The sequence below is a fragment of the Balaenoptera ricei genome, chromosome 7 (assembly GCF_028023285.1).
Source record: "Balaenoptera ricei isolate mBalRic1 chromosome 7, mBalRic1.hap2, whole genome shotgun sequence".
NCBI classification, from domain to species: Eukaryota; Metazoa; Chordata; class Mammalia; order Artiodactyla; family Balaenopteridae; genus Balaenoptera; species Balaenoptera ricei.
This window is the reverse complement of record NC_082645.1, coordinates 119,113,869-119,131,376: the sequence shown is the minus strand read 5'-3', so window position 1 is coordinate 119,131,376 and position 17,508 is coordinate 119,113,869. Positions and strand designations below refer to the sequence as shown.

Below are 17,508 nucleotides of genomic sequence, written 5' to 3'. Positions count from 1 at the left end.
TTCGCCCACTCTTCCAGGAAGCGCCCTGAACCGGAGCCGTTCCTATACCACATGACCAGACCGCTCATGTGGACACAGAAGCGCTCACCCAAAGGAGGCCCCATGTGGCACTCGTGGAGACACCTGCACCTTGGATGCTGGGAAGCCCACGCAGGTGGGCAGCCAGGCCTCTCTGCTCTGCAGAGTAGGCTCAGAGTGTGGAGAGCCGCCACAGCCGCAGAAACAAGAGAACACCAGGAGCCACATGGAGCACAGGGGCTGATGGGACAATGGCTGGAGATTCATTCCCTACTCCAGACCTGGCCCTGAACTCAGTCAGCTCAATTCCAAATCTCCACATTTAGCAAAAGCTTCCTGCCAGCCTGCCTGGAGCCCCTTGAGGTCTTCAGGGGCCACTAACAGGAGGCTGGCACACACCAGGCACTAATATCTGTGTCACGTGAACAAGTCAAAGGACAGGGAGACACACAATCATGCTCCCATTATATGAAAAGCGCCAAGCTTCAGACAAGACAAGAAAGCAGGTCATTCTGCCCAGAGGCTTTCTTGGAAGGTGGGGCGCATCATCAGACTCAGAAATTGATGGACTCGGCGGAACCACAAGGTCCACCAGAAAAGCAGTGCCACCTGCCCTGTGGCTGCAAGCACTGGTGATGGCTCCCAGAGAGGCCCAGACCTGAGCTGGGGCCAAAAGGAAATGCGCAGACCTGAAACTCTCTCTCCCCAGTGTCCCCAACTCCCGGGATTCAGGGCAGACAGCAGCCCTCCGTCCTCGCCCAGAAACACCTGATTGTTCTACACCCTCCAGGGACTGCTGCTGCAAGCATCTCTCCAGTTCCAGCCTGGAGGATGTCCTTGAGAATGACCCCAGGGGTGCAAATGAAAAGCTGGTATGGCCAAGGTGCCAGTGTGGTAGAGCCTCACACTGGCCAGCTGCTCCGAGGCAGGCCACAGTATTCCAGGGACAGCTGACTCCACCTATCACCTGCAGAACTGGGCCCACTCTCCCAAGAAAAAGAACAGGAGCTTCAGCTTTGCAGCTCCCACTGGCCCTCACCACTAGGGACAAGTGTCCCTGTCAACCTCCGATCTCCCACGTTAACCTTACAGCCATCCGCACCAAGCCAGATCTCCACCACGTATGGTCAATCAAGCATGGCAGTGGACCAGCTAAAAACATATTTTTGCCTCTAAGTGTCTGTGGTCTTTCCTCTGGGCGATGGACGCACGGCCCAGATGCCCTCTCAGCGAGGGCTCGCAGCAGATGGCCTTCCGCCCTCAACCCTCCCAGGGACGGTGCGGGCTGCCCAGAGCCCCACCCCAGGCCGGACCCCCCTGGCGACTCTGGTCGAGCAGAGCAGGCAGGCCCGACCTCCTCACCCGACTGGGGGCAGCTCTGAAGGGCCACGCTTGCTCTGCAGCAGGGGCTGTCATGGGGCCTTCGTCAGAGCTCCCCCTCTCCCTCTGCCTGCTCCTGCTTCCTTCACCACCCTCCACAGGTATCCGTCCCAAGGATACCCTTTAATAACTACACCGCACGCCAAATTCCCCACTCCCGGGAACCCAGCCCGTGGCACTGAGTCCCCAAGACACGTTAATACACTGTTCTACTACTGACTGATCCTCGTGAGTAACATTCTCGCATGAGCCAAAGCCAAAGCCACAGCCCCAGATGACAGTCCTGGCTGTAGCAATCTCGCTGAACTCGGACAACTGACTTTTCTCAAAGTCCCCAAGGGGAGTTTCAGCTAGAAGGGACTCTCACGAGTGCCTCCCAGGCCCACGACAGCCACGGACTCCGCCTGGCTCCACCTGACCACCAGAAATCCCCAGAATGAAGGCTGCTGCCACATGCTGAAGGAGCGCTCTAGGTGCGGACCAATCACCAGCCATCAGAGCGTTCCTTATTACACTATTACACTCTTGTTACAGCTTCCCCTCTCAGGTCAGGCCCACCCTTCCTCTCCACCTACCCTCCACCGTGAGCCCAAACTACTCACCACTCCGTCAGCCCGGCCCACACTGGCCCGGCCACCCCCGAGGCAGATGGAGAGAGCAGGCCACGTGAGGGGCGTGTTACACTGAGCCTTGCTGCACAAACCCCCGTCAACTGCGAGTACTCTGGGCCCGGAAACCTAATAATCCCCAGTGTCTCTGAGAGAATGCAAACAGGTGGCCTCTCGAGGAGGTTTTACACCTCTCCTTGATAAGCCTCACAAAATCAAAGGACCTCAGCTGGGTCCTGTAAACCCAGCCAAAGACATCTCCTGTCCTAGAAGCTGGGGCAAAGTCCAGCTTTATGGGCCTCAGTGGGCTCCCCGGGGCCGCGTCAGGGCCTCGAGTCACTTGAGAGCTCTCAGGGAATCCTTGAGCAGGAGGAGGTGTGGTGGAGCCCCTGTGCCTCCCTGAATTCTCCTTTCTGTGGACTCACACTTCTGTTCTGCTCCCTCGGTTTCTGCTTGCTGGGTTTGTTCCCCAAGTGCCTGCCCTACCCCAAAATGGGGGTCTGGCTGTCTTGCTGCAATAAAGCTGCGACCTGGGCAAGTTTTTGAACCTCTGAGTCTCAGTTCTTGAGCTGTAAAATGAACCACCCACCTGGCAGGCTTAGCAAAAGTCAAACAAGAATTGTCCCTATAAAGTACCCAACAAAGGGCCTGGCCCCAAGTGCTCAGCAGACAAGTGCTGCTGTCAACCGTGACGAGGAGACGGGAAAGAAGATGGCACCGTCTATTTGCCGGCTTCCCACCTGCCCTTCCTCACCGCAACTCCCTGGCATTAGAACACCCTCCCCTCGAAGGGTCTGACTCACGCATCAAACCCCTTCCCTGGCTTGCCTGGCTCCTGGCTTCCTCTGCAGATGGAACCCTTGAGCCAGCATCCAGGAAAGAGACTCAAGTCCTATTAGGCCACCCAAGTGAGGGGCTGCAGCCCAGGCCACAGCCCCAGACGTCACAGAGTAAACCTTCCTGTGTTGTAACAAACTAAATACAGTCTAACGCTCTCCCTGACACAGAAGGTATTTTGCCAAAATGTCAAAAACGATTCTGACTCCAGCTTTAACCTATCACCCATCAGGCTGGGAAAGCCAGAGCTCAGCCACGATCCAGGGGCAGAGGGAGAACAGGGAAGAGTACACCACTGACGTCTCCCTGAACCTGGCGCCTCCTGGTCCCACCCCTTCCCAAACTCAGCCGTGCTTTGCTCCTGAGAAGGCCCAACACGGGGCGTTCATAAACGCTAGGTCTCCCACCATCAGATCTGTTCCTGGACATGCAGATGCCAGCCACCCCCACCGTGTCCACCTAACACAACGTGAAAACAGACAGTTCTAACAAAATCACTTAACCCTCTGTGCTCCCTAGCTCCTTATACTTAAAAAATGTAAACACGTGTCATAAAGTAAAGAGGGCTCCTTCAAGGCAGAAACTGTTTGATCTTTCGTAGTCCTCATGACCCTAGGAAACTGCCTTTGCACTCAATAGCTATAAATCTGTTCACTGAATACATGCAAAAGTTCCACACAAACACTCGCAGTCACACACACACATCACGTAACCCTTCTCCAAAGACTACCGCTCTAGGACACCCTGTTATTAGTTCTGGGACAAGAACCAATTTTGCACAAGGCTGTCCTCAGGCTGTGAATAAATAAAAGAGAGAAGGATCCTAAGACATTACCGAACTCCACTCTCTCCCTTTACAGGTCAGACACTCTGGTGCTGAGGAGTCCAGAACGGAAGAACCTCCCCAACTCCCCACCCCCCTCACACACACACACCAGCCGGATAATGACAGCACTGAGACCAGAGTCGGCAGTCTGCTGGTTCCTAGTACCTTACTCCTTCTCCTAGCGTTCTGGCAGCCCCTACACAGAATATCCCAAGTGTATAAGACACACCAGTTTTAATACCGTCTTCTTGCCATCAGCATTCCCATAGTGTGTGCACAGTACAAAGTTCTTCGGTTGTATGTGACAGCAATTATATTTCAAAATATTTTCAAACAGGTACTTCTATTCAGCAACAGGCTGCTCCGTATCCCGGAAGAGCCTCCAGCCAGACTTCATTTTGTTATGGGATAGAAAAACAGCTCACATGGAGGGTCATTACCTTTGACAAGCAGCCTGTCTCTCACAGAAACCCGCCGAGTGGAGTCGGAGGCTGCGGCTGGCGCCCGGGACCCTCTGAGACCGTCATCCCGCTTCAGTTTGCTTGCCAGCGTCAGCATCCCTGCTACCTTTATCCTGAAAGGCCAACAGCAGGTGAAGACAGTGACTGGACACTGAAGACAATGATGTAAGGTGGTTTTTAATATTTTCCCCATAATTTAGTTATAGAAAAGTTTAGCATGTAAGATACATTAATAACACTGCATTCCTTCATAACGAATTTGGATAATCTCTATGCCTCTCTAAATCTAATGTTTTAAAGTATGAATGAAAATTTAACAAGGGAGAGCCAAGCATTTAACACTCACTGGGCGCCAGGCCCCGGGATGTAGCAGTGGCAATGCTCCTGGGCGCTCATGGTCTAGGGCAACCTCCGCTGACGGGCTCACATAGGCCCACCACTGCCCACTGGTAAGTCTGCCCATCCCTGCTGTGTGGACCATGCACCTGAGGGTGTGGACCCAGAGCCTGGCCCATCACAGACTTAAGAGAGTGTCCATCCACCTCTGGTGAGGAGGGAGCACCGCAATGCTTTCTTTCCTCCTTCCTTTAATAAAGGTGTGGCTAGAACCTTAATAAGCATCTTCACATTTATGTTGTATTGTATTTACATTGTTAGGCAACAGCAACATAATTAAGTTATAATTAATGCCCCAAACTAGATTCTTTTCACTTGGCTACTTCCAACCCACCTATGTTTCCGGTTCCCTCACTGACAGCTCACTGGGAAGGATATAAAGACCAAAAATAGGTGATGCACCTGACTGCTTCGGAGAAAGGACTAAAGATGTCAGCAACGTTTACAAACAGAACTGTCCTCTAGAATCTGCCTTCTGTTTCTAATATAAACCGCCATTCATCTGACAGGCCTCCTAACTCTTCTTGCTTGCTTTACCAGTTGGAGAGAAATTCTGGAACTTTTTTTTTTCTTTAATTTTTAAATTTTATTTATTTTTATTTTTGGCTGTTGGGTCTTCATTGCTGCACGTGGGCTTTCTCCAGTTGCGGCGAGCGGGGGCTACTCTTCATTGTGGTGCGCGGGCTTCTCATCATGGTGGCTTCTCTTGTTCTGGAGCATGGGCTCTAGGTGCACGGGCTTCAGTAGTTGTGGCACGTGGGCTCAGTAGTTGTGGCTCGCGGGCGCTCTAGAGCGCAGGCTCAGTAGTTGTGGCGCACGGGCTTAGGTGCTCCGTGGCATGTGGGATCTTCCCGGACCAGGGCTCGAACCCGTGTCCCCTGTATTGGCAGGAGGATTCTTAACCACTGCGCCACCAGGGAAGCCCTGGAACTTCTTTTGATTGAGGACAAAAATTGGTCACCAGCTCAATATTTTCATAATTTCCTTTGTTGCTTTAATGTGATTTCCTTTCAATACCACTCTGATCATTTTCAAAAGAAAATGATCTAAAACTTCCAGATGAAAAACATGACCTAAGCACAGAACTTTTAGTTTGAAGCCAAGATCTTGTTTTTTTGCTTGTTTTTTTGTTTTTACGAATGAGGCAATTTATTAACCCAGCATCATTTGTTCTGATGCTTCTTCTTGGCAGCTGCCACCTGTCCAGCGATTCTGTCCAGATCTCTCTGTCCCTGAGGTGTTAGTTTGCAGCCCCCATGTTGGTCCTTTTCCACCATTTTCAGCCCCTCCAGGGCTTGGAAGACCCGATGGGTCACGCTCTTGGAGCCTCTGCTGAAGTGGCTGGGCATGACACCATTTCTCTGACGCCCCCCATAAATCCTGGTCATGGAACCAACCCCAGCGCCGCCCCGGAGGTACAGGTGCCGTGCTGTGGAAGCAGCTCGTGTGTAGAACCAGTTCTCATCGTAGGGAACGAGCTCTTTATGCTTGGCCAGCTTGACAGTGTCCACCCATTCAGGGACTTTCAGCTTCCGGACTTTCTGAGGAAGGCTGCCAGAGCGCTGACGAACTCCCGCTGGTTCACGTCTTTTACAGTAAACTCCAGGCATCGTGCAGCCTCCGCACTGCCAGCCAGGGGCTGAAGCCAAGATCTTGAAAGCCAAACTATAAGAATAACTCTCCCCCATCAGTATTTTTAACCATTTTAACCCAGGTCCCTCACATAGCTTTTCACACCATCTTCTGTGTATTCCCCCACCCCACAAAGACTGTAAGATTTAATTTTCTATTATTTGTACCATGAAAACAACATATTGAATATGATCTTCTGAACTGTACCTACGCACAAACACACACACACCTAATCCCTTTAAGAGTCACTGGTCTAGGGACTTCCCTGGTGGCCCAGTGGTTAAGAATCCACCTGCCAATGCAGGGGACACGGGTTCGAGCCCTGGTCCGGGAAGATCCCACATGCCGCGGAGCAACTAAGCCCATGCGCTACAAATACTGAACCTGCGCTCTAGAGCCCATGAGCCACAACTACTGAGCCCGCGTGCCACAACTACTGAAGCCCGCGCGCCTAGAGCCCGTGCTCTGCAACAAGAGAAGTCACCGCAATGAGAAGCCCGCGCACCACAATGAAGAGTAGCCCCCGCTCGCCGCAACTAGAGAAATCCATCCCACGCACAGCAATGAAGACCCAATGCAGCCTAAATAAACAAACAAACAAACAAATAAATAAATAAATATTTTTAAAAAAGAGTCACTGGTCTAAATGCTTCAAGAGATAGTTCTATTACACATAAGCGCTCACAAGCTCCTAGAATTTCAAATCTGGGATGGACTTCTCCCCTGACTCCCACTCTATTTTATGGATGTGGACTCTGGGACAACCAGGGCCCAGGAACTGGGTTGTCTGAGGCCACTCAGCTGCTAGAAGAGGTCACCACGGAACACTAGTTTCCCTCGTGTAGATGATGGGAATGTTTTTATCTTGAATGTGGTGATGGTTTCAGGGGTATATACGTACACCAAGACTGATCAAATTGCATACTTTAAGTATGTACAGTTTAGTGTACTTCAGTTATACCTCGATAAAATTGAAAAAAAATGTGAAACCAAACCATCGCTAGTTTCTTTATTCCCACCCTATCATGCTGTCTCCTCAGGTGGACCTACGGGGAGGACCATCACCGAGGGACACACATCTTCCCAGCTTCACCCAGGGCGGGGGACTAACGGTTCAGTTTACGAAGTCCCCTCACAAAGGAGGGCGGGGGGCGGGTGGGGTGGAGTCGGGAGCTCCTGTGGAGGCTCCAGCCCACAAGCTGCCAGACACAGCAGCACCACCTAGAGCCAGCCCCCCCTGCTCAGCGGCCCCCGAACGATCCTGCCAGTAATCCCTCAAGCAGATCTGGATCCCAAAGCAGTGTCTGCCCCCCCAGCAAGCCCACTGCCAGGCACCCACACCTGAACACATCAGTCTCACCACATCGACGGGGTCGTCTGTGGTGGGCCAAGACACGCGTCTATCACGAAGTCGACTTGGCTTCTATCCTCTAGCTGACCATGGTAATACAAGCACGTCAAGCAATAAAAGCACAGCGTGTGTAAAGAGAGCTCTGTAGGCGGTACCCTAGGAAAGTCATAATACAGAGCCCAACAGAAAGGGGAGCCCTAGGGCGCATGACTGGTCCGCACCCGGCTCCCTGCAGACCTGCCCTGAAGGGGCTGCTCAGAGGCTCCTGGCAAGACTCACGCATACAAAGAAAGGCTCACACCAAGACACTCTTCCGAGTGGCTGCAGTCTAAGGACTGCTCAATTCTCTCACACCCCTACCCCACACCGAAGTCCTCTCTGTGGGCAGAGTACGCCCCATACTCCGTTCCACTTAGATCAGATTCCTGGTTTTCAATCTTCAACAAGTCTGTGGCCCTTAATAAAATACACTGGACACTGACTCCGCAAGACATAAAAGAAAACACTGGTGCTCTGTTCTCCGTAGAAGACAAAACTTAGTTTCCTAACGTTCTAAGAAATCTAAGTATATAATGACCATCTATTTCTCCATCATCTGTATCACGTTCACGCACCACTTTAGGGATAAACCAAAGGCCTAATTGGGGAATGCTTCATAGCTGTTAATTTAACTCTATACAAAGAGATCTGAACGAAAATAATTATTCAAGCTGTCAGGTTAGCTGAACACCTGCAGTTTGCTTCAGAATTCTCTTTTCTTTCTTCAGTATGCTTCACCCCTTGAAGACCTGATTTAAAACTAAACTTCCCCTTTACTGCAAATTACACTTTGACTACGGCAGCATTTTCGGTAACAGCACCCTCAGTCTCTAAATTCCACAAGTTGTAATTGGCCCATTTAAGTTCTTCCTCTGGGTGGGACTTGCTTGCAGGCTGTTCAAAGAAGATTCTGATGTGCCATATTTACTAGGCTCGTCATCGAGCAGTACTGACTCAGTGTTCCTGCCTGTAGTGGCAAAATCAGGCCCCGTCACCCGTGCAGGGGCCAGTCAGCTCACGGGGTGAGGAACTCCTCATTTACAATTCTTCCTGCCCTGGACAAGTCCCAATCTAAGTGTAAAAGATGGAACTGCAGGTCACTAGGGGACAACCAACTTCTCCAGCCAAAGAGGCCCAGATCAGGACACAGAAGAGTCCACACCCCACCCTTCTCCTTTAGAATGCCAGGGCCCAAGGAACCTCCCACCTGGCTCCATGGCTGGCTGGCCGATGACCTTTGGAGCCCAACCCTTTTATTTGAGCAGTAAACCTGCCTCCTCCTGCACTGCCTACTACCTGAGCAGCAGGTATGTCCAGTCCTGCACCCCTCAGCCTGGTGATGATTTCTGTCTTTGAACATCTCCCCCACCCGTGCCCTCCCCCTGCCTTCATCTCCTTACGCAGCCAGGAATCCTCTGCACAAGGTAGGTGGGCCTCCTCCTTGTTCCTCAACAACACCCCGCTCATTTCTGGAAGCTTCTGCTCACTCTGACATCCAGGTCTGGAATGCCCTCCCTCCCTTCACCACCTAATCCTGCTGCTTCCTTACGATAACAGATGACTATCCAGATTCCTACCTCTCCTCCAAGAAGCCTTCTCCGGCCACTCCAATCCATCCTGACCCCACTCCGGCGCTGGAGGGAAGGCAGAGGGGCGGACCCGATCCCCTCGTGGGACGGATGAGGGAACTGAGACCCGGGGAGGGGAGGGCCACACCCAAGATTACACACCAGACTTGGCCGTACGGATCGGTCCAAGATGTCCTCCCCGCTCCTCTGCCCCGGGAAGACCCTCCAAACCAGCCGTGGTCGTCCCCGGTTGTGGGGAAGCCGCAGGCAAGTTGGCGAGGCGGCAGCCGGGATCCTCCGCACCCTCAGCGGCCCCCTGGCCTAGCCCGATTCCCAGACGATCAGGAGTCCGGCTGCCTGAGTCCGAGTCCCGCTGCCTCCGGCCACGTCGGGCCGGTGACCTTGGGCCCACTCGGCGCTGCGTTTCCTCCCGGACAATGCGGCTCACAGCTCCCCCGCGACGGCGGGCGCGAGCGAGGCCGTGTGTGTGCCCGGCACAGGTCCGGGCTCGGGGCGCGCTGCCCCTGGAGCCCGGCCGCGGCCAGCGCCCCGGACCCAGCCCCGCGTCCCCCGGCCCACGCCCCGCAGCGTCCGCCCGCCTTCCGGCCCCCGACGCCCAGCCGTGAGGACCCGCACGGCCTGTAGCGGCCCCGGCGCCGCCCGCCCTCCGGCCCGCCCGCCGGGTGCAGCGGCGCCGCGGGAGCCGAGCCACCCTCCAGCCCCTCGCCCGCCGCAGGGCCCCGCGCTCCTCACCTGGGCACCCCGAGACAGGCGAGGCGGGCCCGGCGCCCAACACCATGCCCGGCCGGCCGGCGGCGGCGAAACGCAGCCCCTCACAGCCGCACCGGCTCCGGGCGGCGAGACCGGAAGTGGCGGGGCGGGGACTCGGCCGCTCTCGCCCGCTGCGGCCGAGACTGCAGAGGGCGCTTTAAAAAAAAAATTCAAAGCCCCGAAGAACTTTATTTGGAGCCTGACAGGCGAACAGCAGAGTGCGCCAGCCGGGGCTGGGCTCGGCGGCCGGCCTCTCGGGCCTCTCTCATTGGCTGCGGGCGTGGCCTGGGGCGGGCACGGATCTAGCGGCCTGCGCTGATTGGCCAGCGGCGACCGGGGGCGAGGTCTCCCAGTCAGTTTCCGAGCCTGCGCGCCGAAGGGCCGGGGGTTCTGCGCGGTGTCCCTGCCTCCGTTCGTTTGGCCGTGTGCTAAGTCTGGGCCTGCGGCTGAGAGGATCCTCGCGCAGCGTGGCCTGCAGGGGCTGCTAGGCCGGTACTGACTGCCTCGGTGGATGGGGCGCCCGCTGTGTGCCCATCACAGTGCTCAGGATGCAGAGGAGCGGCCGCCCCACAGCCCCCAGTGTCGGGAGTGAGCGGGGCCGTGCAGCCACCAACCCCCGGGGTGCTCCGGGGAGACTGCAGTGGAATGGATGGGCGCTTTCCTGTCTTACGGTTTTCATGCCTTGTTTTAGCTCTTACGCTTTTGCAAAGTACTTACTTTAAAAAATCTGTTTCAAATTGTTCTAATTTCTAGCTCGTTGAATACAAATTATTCTCACGTCCATTCGCGTCCTGGTGTGGTTGGTAATAGGCGCTCTGGCAGGGTCAGGCAGGGCTCCTGGAGGAGTGAGCCATCTGAGAGAGGAGGTTCACCTCGTGGAGAGGGAAAAAAGAGCCAAGGAGTTAGAATTTTATTTCCAGAAGCCCCACTGATAGGTTTTAAACGGTGGAGTGACAATATCAAGTTTCCTTTCTGAAAGAGGCTTCTGGCTCTGAGAGAGCTGGTGGGAAGGGCGCCAGGCAGAGAGGAGATCCGAGTAAGGAAGACCAGTCATGGACAAACTTCACGGTATTCCTTCTGTCTGGGAACAGTTTCCTCCTTGTACACCTGGCTAACTCCTAAATTTTCCTAAGCTTAGACACCACTTGCTCAGAGAGGGCCCAAAGTCTGGGAGGGGCAGGTGCCCCTCTGTGACTTTGCTGAGGCCCAGTGCTTCCTCATTCCTGGTGCTCAAGACACTGTCAACGCCTGTTTCCCTAAGCTCAGCTCCTCAGGTCCTCCTCTTCTGTGCTTCCCATCCTTCTAACACTCCTCCCCGATCCTGGCAACAGGTGGTCAAAACACATCTGCCGGATAAGTTTTGCATGAGCTTGTAGCAGCAGTCCTGGCGAGAGAAGGTAAGGCCTGAAGCAAGGCAGCAAGTTAAGGTACAGTGCGTTGGCTTGAGTATTTGTCTTGCTAAGGAACACTGTCTATAGGACAGCCTGAGCATACATGGGCCCGTGGTGGCCCAAATCTCACCATTGTGGATAAATGAAGCTCCATTTCATGAGGCTGCCTCATGCCTTCACCTGAGCCTTATTTAGGGTTTACTAGGTTATTGATTCATGTAATCCTCACAACAACCTCATGAAGCAGGTGTTTTATTATCCCCATTTTACAGATGAGGAAACCGAGGCACAGACGTTAAATAGTCTGCCTGATAAGGCAGAGCTGGGATTTGCCCTCAACCAATGCTCCATGTCCATTAGGTGGCAGGAGAGGGGCAAAACTGGCCCTCCTGCTTCCTGGAGAAGCAATTTGTGTTCATCTGAGGCTCCTTCAGAACCGAACTTTCACTAACTTAAGCACAAAAGATTTAGAAGACAAGATATGCTCATAGGATCTAAGGAGGCAGCTGGGAGCCTGGCCTCTAGCTCTCAGTGGCTCCATCTGAGTCCTGGCCTCTGGGGGCTGGCCTTGTCCTCCCAGATGCCTCAGTGGAGCTGGGGCCTGGCCTCAGATACATCTTTGCAATCCAGGCCACAGAGGGGGCTGCCCCTTCCCTCCCAATTTCACATTCTCCTGGAAAGAATGGCTGGGCTCAGATCATGTGCCCACCGTGTGTGTGTGTGTGTGTGTGTGTGTGTGTGTGTGTGTGTGCGTGTGCACCCGAACATATGAGAGGAAGGAGTAGAGGACCAATCGTGAGCCTCTAATAGGGAGGGACCTTTGTATTTTATTACAAGTTCATCACTAAAGGGATGTTGCCTAGAAGCTTGAATGATACGTAATGGCCCATCGCTGGGAACCCTGCCTCCCAGGTAATGAGCATTAAGCTACAATGCCTATGTTTAGCTCACTGGATACATCCTGACCAGGCCCACCTGTGAATGGCTGCAGGAAGGAAGAAATGAACACATCCCTTCGGGAGGCCGATCAGAACCGGGACTTTACCCGCCTCCCCTTTTAGTATAAAAGGAGCTGAATTCTAACTTGGGTGAGATGGTTCTTCGGGACACTGGTCCACCACCTTCTCGGTTTGCTGGCTTTCTGAATAAAGTCACTATTCCTTTCCCCAACAACGTGTCTCTTGATGTACTGGCCTGTCGTGCAGTGAGCAGCACGAGCTTGGAACAGGTAACAAGCCTCCCGGAATAGTACTGGTGCCGGGGAAGAGCAGCTGGGCACAGCTCATTAGGCGTCCCTCCCACCTCCTTCACCCCTGCCCTGAGCGGCTCAACCCAGGGCTTCTGGCTGGAACAGGTAACAAGCCTCCCAGAATAGTACTGGTGCCGGGGGAAGAGCAGGTGGGCACAGCTCATTAGGTGTCCCTCCCACCTCCTTCACCCCTGCCCTGAGCGGCTCAACCCAGGGCTTCTGGCTGGAACAGGGAAGGGAGATGTCCCCTGACTTTTCAGCCATTCCTGTCTCTGGACACAGCTGCACAGGCTCTCCCGGCCTGGTCTGGGACTCACTGACCTGGGTGACATGGTACCACCAAGCCAGGCCTCTGGGCACTCTTCAGCCTGGGGCAGCCTGCCAACTGGTTAACATCATCTGGTGCAAGGGCCTGGGTGCCTGCTGGCTTAGGGCAGGGCTTCCTAGGCAGGAAAAGCCTAGGGAAGCCCTAAGGGACATGCCTTCCTTAGCCATTCACTCCACTCTTCCCTCTTGCACACACTGTGGACGGAGCAGAGCTCTCCCACACCAGTGGCACCCGATCGGGGTAGACATTCCTGGCTCCGTGCTTCAGTGGAAGACTGCTCTGCCCCACGCCGTCCTGTGGACTCGAAGCCTTTGCCAGGGCAAGACCTCAGCGATGTTCCAAACGCAGCCCCTTGCGTGGATTGGGAAACTGCACTGGCAATGCTAGGTGTGGAGTAGACATGGATGGAAGGGTCCAACTCAACCCTCGGCTGGTACCTGCTCCAACCTGTTCTGTGTTGTTCCAGGTTATTGCAGGGCATGTATCCTACCCTCCAACCAGGCCCTATTCTCCTAGGGAGTAAGGCCCAGGGCACTGAAGAGCAGGCCTGGACACACACAGGCCCATGTCCCTACAGGTTCTTCTGAAATATATGTCAGTAAGTCAAGAACTGTATGATGAGCATCTACCAAGTGCTGAGTTCTGGAAGGGGACAGAATGTATAAAGCGCACACCCTGGGCTTCCCTGGTGGCGCAGTGGTTGAGAATCTGCCTGCCAATGCAGGGGACATGGGTTCAAGCCCTGGTCTGGGAAGATCCCACATGCCGCAGAGCAACTGGGCCCGTGAGCCACAATTACTGAGCCTGCGCGTCTGGAGCCTGTGCTCCGCAACAAGAGAGGCCGAGATAGTGAGAGGCCCGCGCACCGCGATGAAGAGTGGCCCCCGCTTGCCGCAACTAGAGAAAGCCCTCGCACAGAAACGAAGACCCAACACAGCCATAAATAAATAAATAAATAAATTTAAAGCGCACACTCTGCCCTCCAAAACCACGAGCTCCTTGGAGAACTAGTACTGGTAAATCACGATAGAATGAAGGATACAACTGGGACTCAAGCTTTGCTCTGCACACAGCAGATCAGCGACTCTGCAGTCCCACTTGAGTTTAGAGACTGTTGGGGGAAGGAGGGAGGGAGGACAGCTATGCCTTAGAGTCCAACTGGAGAGGCTGAATGTACAAAACCCAAGGTCCTCCTGGTGCTTTCTGTTGCTAAAAGTGGAGAGATGGTACGTTATTGTTAGGAAAAGCTTTATTGGGCCTTTTATGGTGAAAGGCAGTGCCCTGGGTCTAATTTGGAGAGGAGAGGATGAAGCAAAGATGAGACTAGACAAACAGTGGCTGGCAGTGGTTGTGGGGTACCGGGGGAGGTTGTCAACCAAGACGCATCAGCATCCTTGGTCAACCAGTTCTGGGATCCTTTGTAACATGAGGGCGGGGCAAGCCCCTTATAGTTGGGCCAGATCGGGGCTTGAATGATGGTGATGATGATGATGATGGTGGAAGCAGCTATCATCCAGGCAGCAGACAATTGGATTCTAAGTAGTATGACTCTAATTACACATCTAGTATAATTAAATTTTGACTGCTCCATAACTGGCCTCCAGGGAAAGCATCATGTTTCCTTTAATTCCTTTAAAAAATAATAAATGGGCTGTGACAGCTTTCCTGAAAAGGGACTGAATCAAAGCAGTGTTTTAAATATTACAGGACTGAGATTTTCTCACTCACCCTAAAGCCACACTGGGCACATTTTAACAAGGGCTGTGTGTTGTAACGGGAATGGAGACATCGTACAATCAGCTCCCCGTGGTCCCTGCTGCCCCTTCCGGCAGACTGCACTTCTGTGATTCTTCCCCCTTCAGGTCACCCCGTCAGATCAGGACTCCACGTGGAAAAGCCCTGGGAACATTACACAAGAGAGAAGCTGCCTTCCTCTGAGACTTTTGCTTTTACTTTCTCAGGAAAATATATTAAAATCATCTGCCTTTGTCACACTCTCCTTTTTTGCATTGCATATTCTTTTGTATTAGTCACTGACAGAAGTCTGTTCATGTTTTCAGGTATTTTTATGCTGCTGATGAAAAGTTTTTATAGTTTAGTTCTGGTAGGGGACATAAATAGTAGGGATGTGTGTGTGTGTGTGTGTGTGTGTGTGTGTGTGTGTGTGTCTGTGTGACCATACATGCTAAGCTGAATAATAGCCCCCTGAAGGCGTCCTTGAACTAATTACTAGAACCTGTGAATATGTTACTTTACATGGTAAAATGGACTTTGCAGTTATGATTAAGTTAAGGATTTTGAGATGGGGAGTGCTACATATGGAATGTTTATGTCCCCCCCAAATTCATATGTTGAAATCCTAGCCCCCAAGGTGATGATATTAGGAGGTGAGGACTTTGGGAGGTGATTAGGTCATGAGGGTGGAGCCCTCATGAATGGGATTAGTGACCTTATAAAAAAAAGTCAGAGAGTTCCCTTGTCCCTTCTGCCATGTGGGGACACAGAGAGAAGGCGGCCATCTATGAATCAGAAAGTGGGACCTCCCCCGTTACCATATCTGCCAACACCTTGATCTTGGACTTCCAGCCTCCGGAACCATGAGAAGTAAATCTCTGTTGTTTATAACCACCCGGTTTGTGGTATTTTGTTCTAGTAGCCTAAATGGACTAAAATGGGGATTATCCAGGTGGGCCCAGCATGACCACAAGGTCCTTACAGGAGAGAGTCAGGACATCAGAGTCACTAGTAGAGGATGTGACAATGGAAGCAGAGGTGGGGGTGATTGGAGGAAGAGGCCTGAGCCAAGGAGTACAAGTGGCCTCTAGAAGCTGAAAAGGGCAAGAACATGTCTCCCCTGAATCCTCTGGAAGGAACAGGGCCCTGTAGACCCCCTGATTTTGGATTTCTGAGTTACAGGACCGCGAGAGAATAAATACGTGTTTTAAACCACTGTTGGTTACGGCACCCATAGGAAGCTCATGCACAGTATCTCCAGGAATCGTGCCAAGAATGGTGGTTGGTGGCTTCAAGGGCAGCCTGGGACCTGGGTATTAAGGAGACTCCCTGGAGGACCAGGCAGGAGCCACCAGCCCAGGGCTCATCATGACACATTCATAGGGATTCAGGATGCTCAGACCACTCTTGCCGTGAGGTGCTGCTGCCTGGGTTTTATATTTTGTGTAATACCTATAGTTTTTGTTGCTCTAAGTATCTGACATTGTCCGGTGAGTGCTATGGGAAGAATGCCACAAAACCTGTTTTCCCTTAAAAAAAAAAAAAACCCTATGGTTGAAAATGTATATCCACGAGTTTATGTAAACACTCGAGGGAAGAAGGCAGGAACAGGATCAAGAGCAACCATCCCGTGTTCTGAGCATCTGTAACAGTCCAAGATGACATCCATTGGTCTGCATCTTGGGCTGCAACCCCTGGGACCACACTGGGGTCACCCAAGGCAGTCACCTGGCACATCAAGGCAGTCCCACCTCCAGGGAGAGCCCCTCCCCCTGCAGCCACAGCTCCATCTCACTGGAGACGGGGGTGAAGAACCAACATTCCAGTAACTCCTTTCTAAACCCTCATGACTGACGTCTGACTCCAGAACTCTGGTGATGGCCACGCTGTGGCTCCTGTTTGTGAAGATGAGGAGCCACCGTTCAGAGTGGACCTGGGCGACTGCTTGCTCTGCTGGTATCAGGTGACCCAGCACAAACCTTTAAGAGGGCAATAAAAGTCCTAAAAGCCTTCAGATCTTTTGACCCAGTAATTCTATTGTAGGCATTGGCCTAACGGAGTAATCCAAAAGCAGAAAAAGCCCTGGCACAAAAATATCCATTGTTATAGAACTTGGAAGCAACCTCAAGCTCAGTAGTATTAAGGGAAGGTTAACTAAATTACCATTCATTTACTTACAAGAATATTACACAATGATTAAACTTGATTGTTATGCAGATTATGTAGAAGCATGAACATACTTACTAAACTAAATGAAACAATCAACATTCAAATTGTATAAATTCAATGACCGCAATTCTGGAAAACAAATATATGGTCAGAGACTAGAAGTAAATTAGCAAAAATGAATATAATTTTTGTGTCAGAATGGTAGCATTTTGAGTGAATTTTCCTCATTTTTTCTTCAAACTTTATTTTATTTTGTCTTCATAACAATACAAAGGTCTCTTTTAACATGACTGACCCTTACCTTGGAGCACAGGTCTTGCGTCAAATAAGTGATTTTAATGCTGCTACTCACTAGAGGAATAAATACGGAGCAGCATACGGCTTCCTTGAACACACTGTTTAAAAAACAGGCAATCCAAACCAGGCTTCCAAAGCCTTTCTAAATTTCAAGAAGACAGATAAAATTGTTTTGAAATAAATGGTGACTATCCATGTGGCAGTAGAAATGCCCCTCCACGTGCTATATGTACACTACATGCAAGTCCAACGAAATTCTAAACATACTTTTTCTACAAGAAAATACAGTCTGCCTCATGGCAGTCCCCAAACACGTGCTGCAGGAAAAAGGGGACACTACCTCCATCTGAGAGGCCAGGAGAAAGACCCAGAGAGCACTGGGGCAAGTTACAACAAAGAGAGATGATGGAAAGGGCACAGTCAATAGGATGAAGAAAGACTCAAAGATATCCA

General features: G+C 52.2%; 1 protein-coding gene and 1 pseudogene across 3 annotated transcripts in view; both read right to left on the bottom strand.

Moving 5' to 3' along the window:
• The window catches only part of UBE2F (ubiquitin conjugating enzyme E2 F (putative)), a 51,235-nt gene extending 41,224 nt beyond the window's left edge, over positions 1 to 10,011 (bottom strand). For 2 of the 3 annotated variants that reach the window (XM_059929051.1, XM_059929052.1), the window contains exons 1-2: positions 9,870 to 9,981; positions 4,110 to 4,243 (exon numbers count right to left, since the gene is read on the bottom strand). In XM_059929051.1, coding sequence (XP_059785034.1) covers positions 4,110 to 4,227 — 118 coding nt within the window. In that variant the 5' untranslated portion in view covers positions 4,228 to 4,243; positions 9,870 to 9,981. Of the gene's footprint in view, positions 1 to 4,109; positions 4,244 to 9,869 lie in introns of all 3 variants that reach the window. The other variant, XM_059929053.1, reaches the window with a different exon arrangement.
• Positions 5,655 to 6,214, bottom strand: LOC132368405 (small ribosomal subunit protein eS19-like; annotated as a pseudogene).
• Positions 10,012 to 17,508: the final 7,497 nt, after the last annotated feature.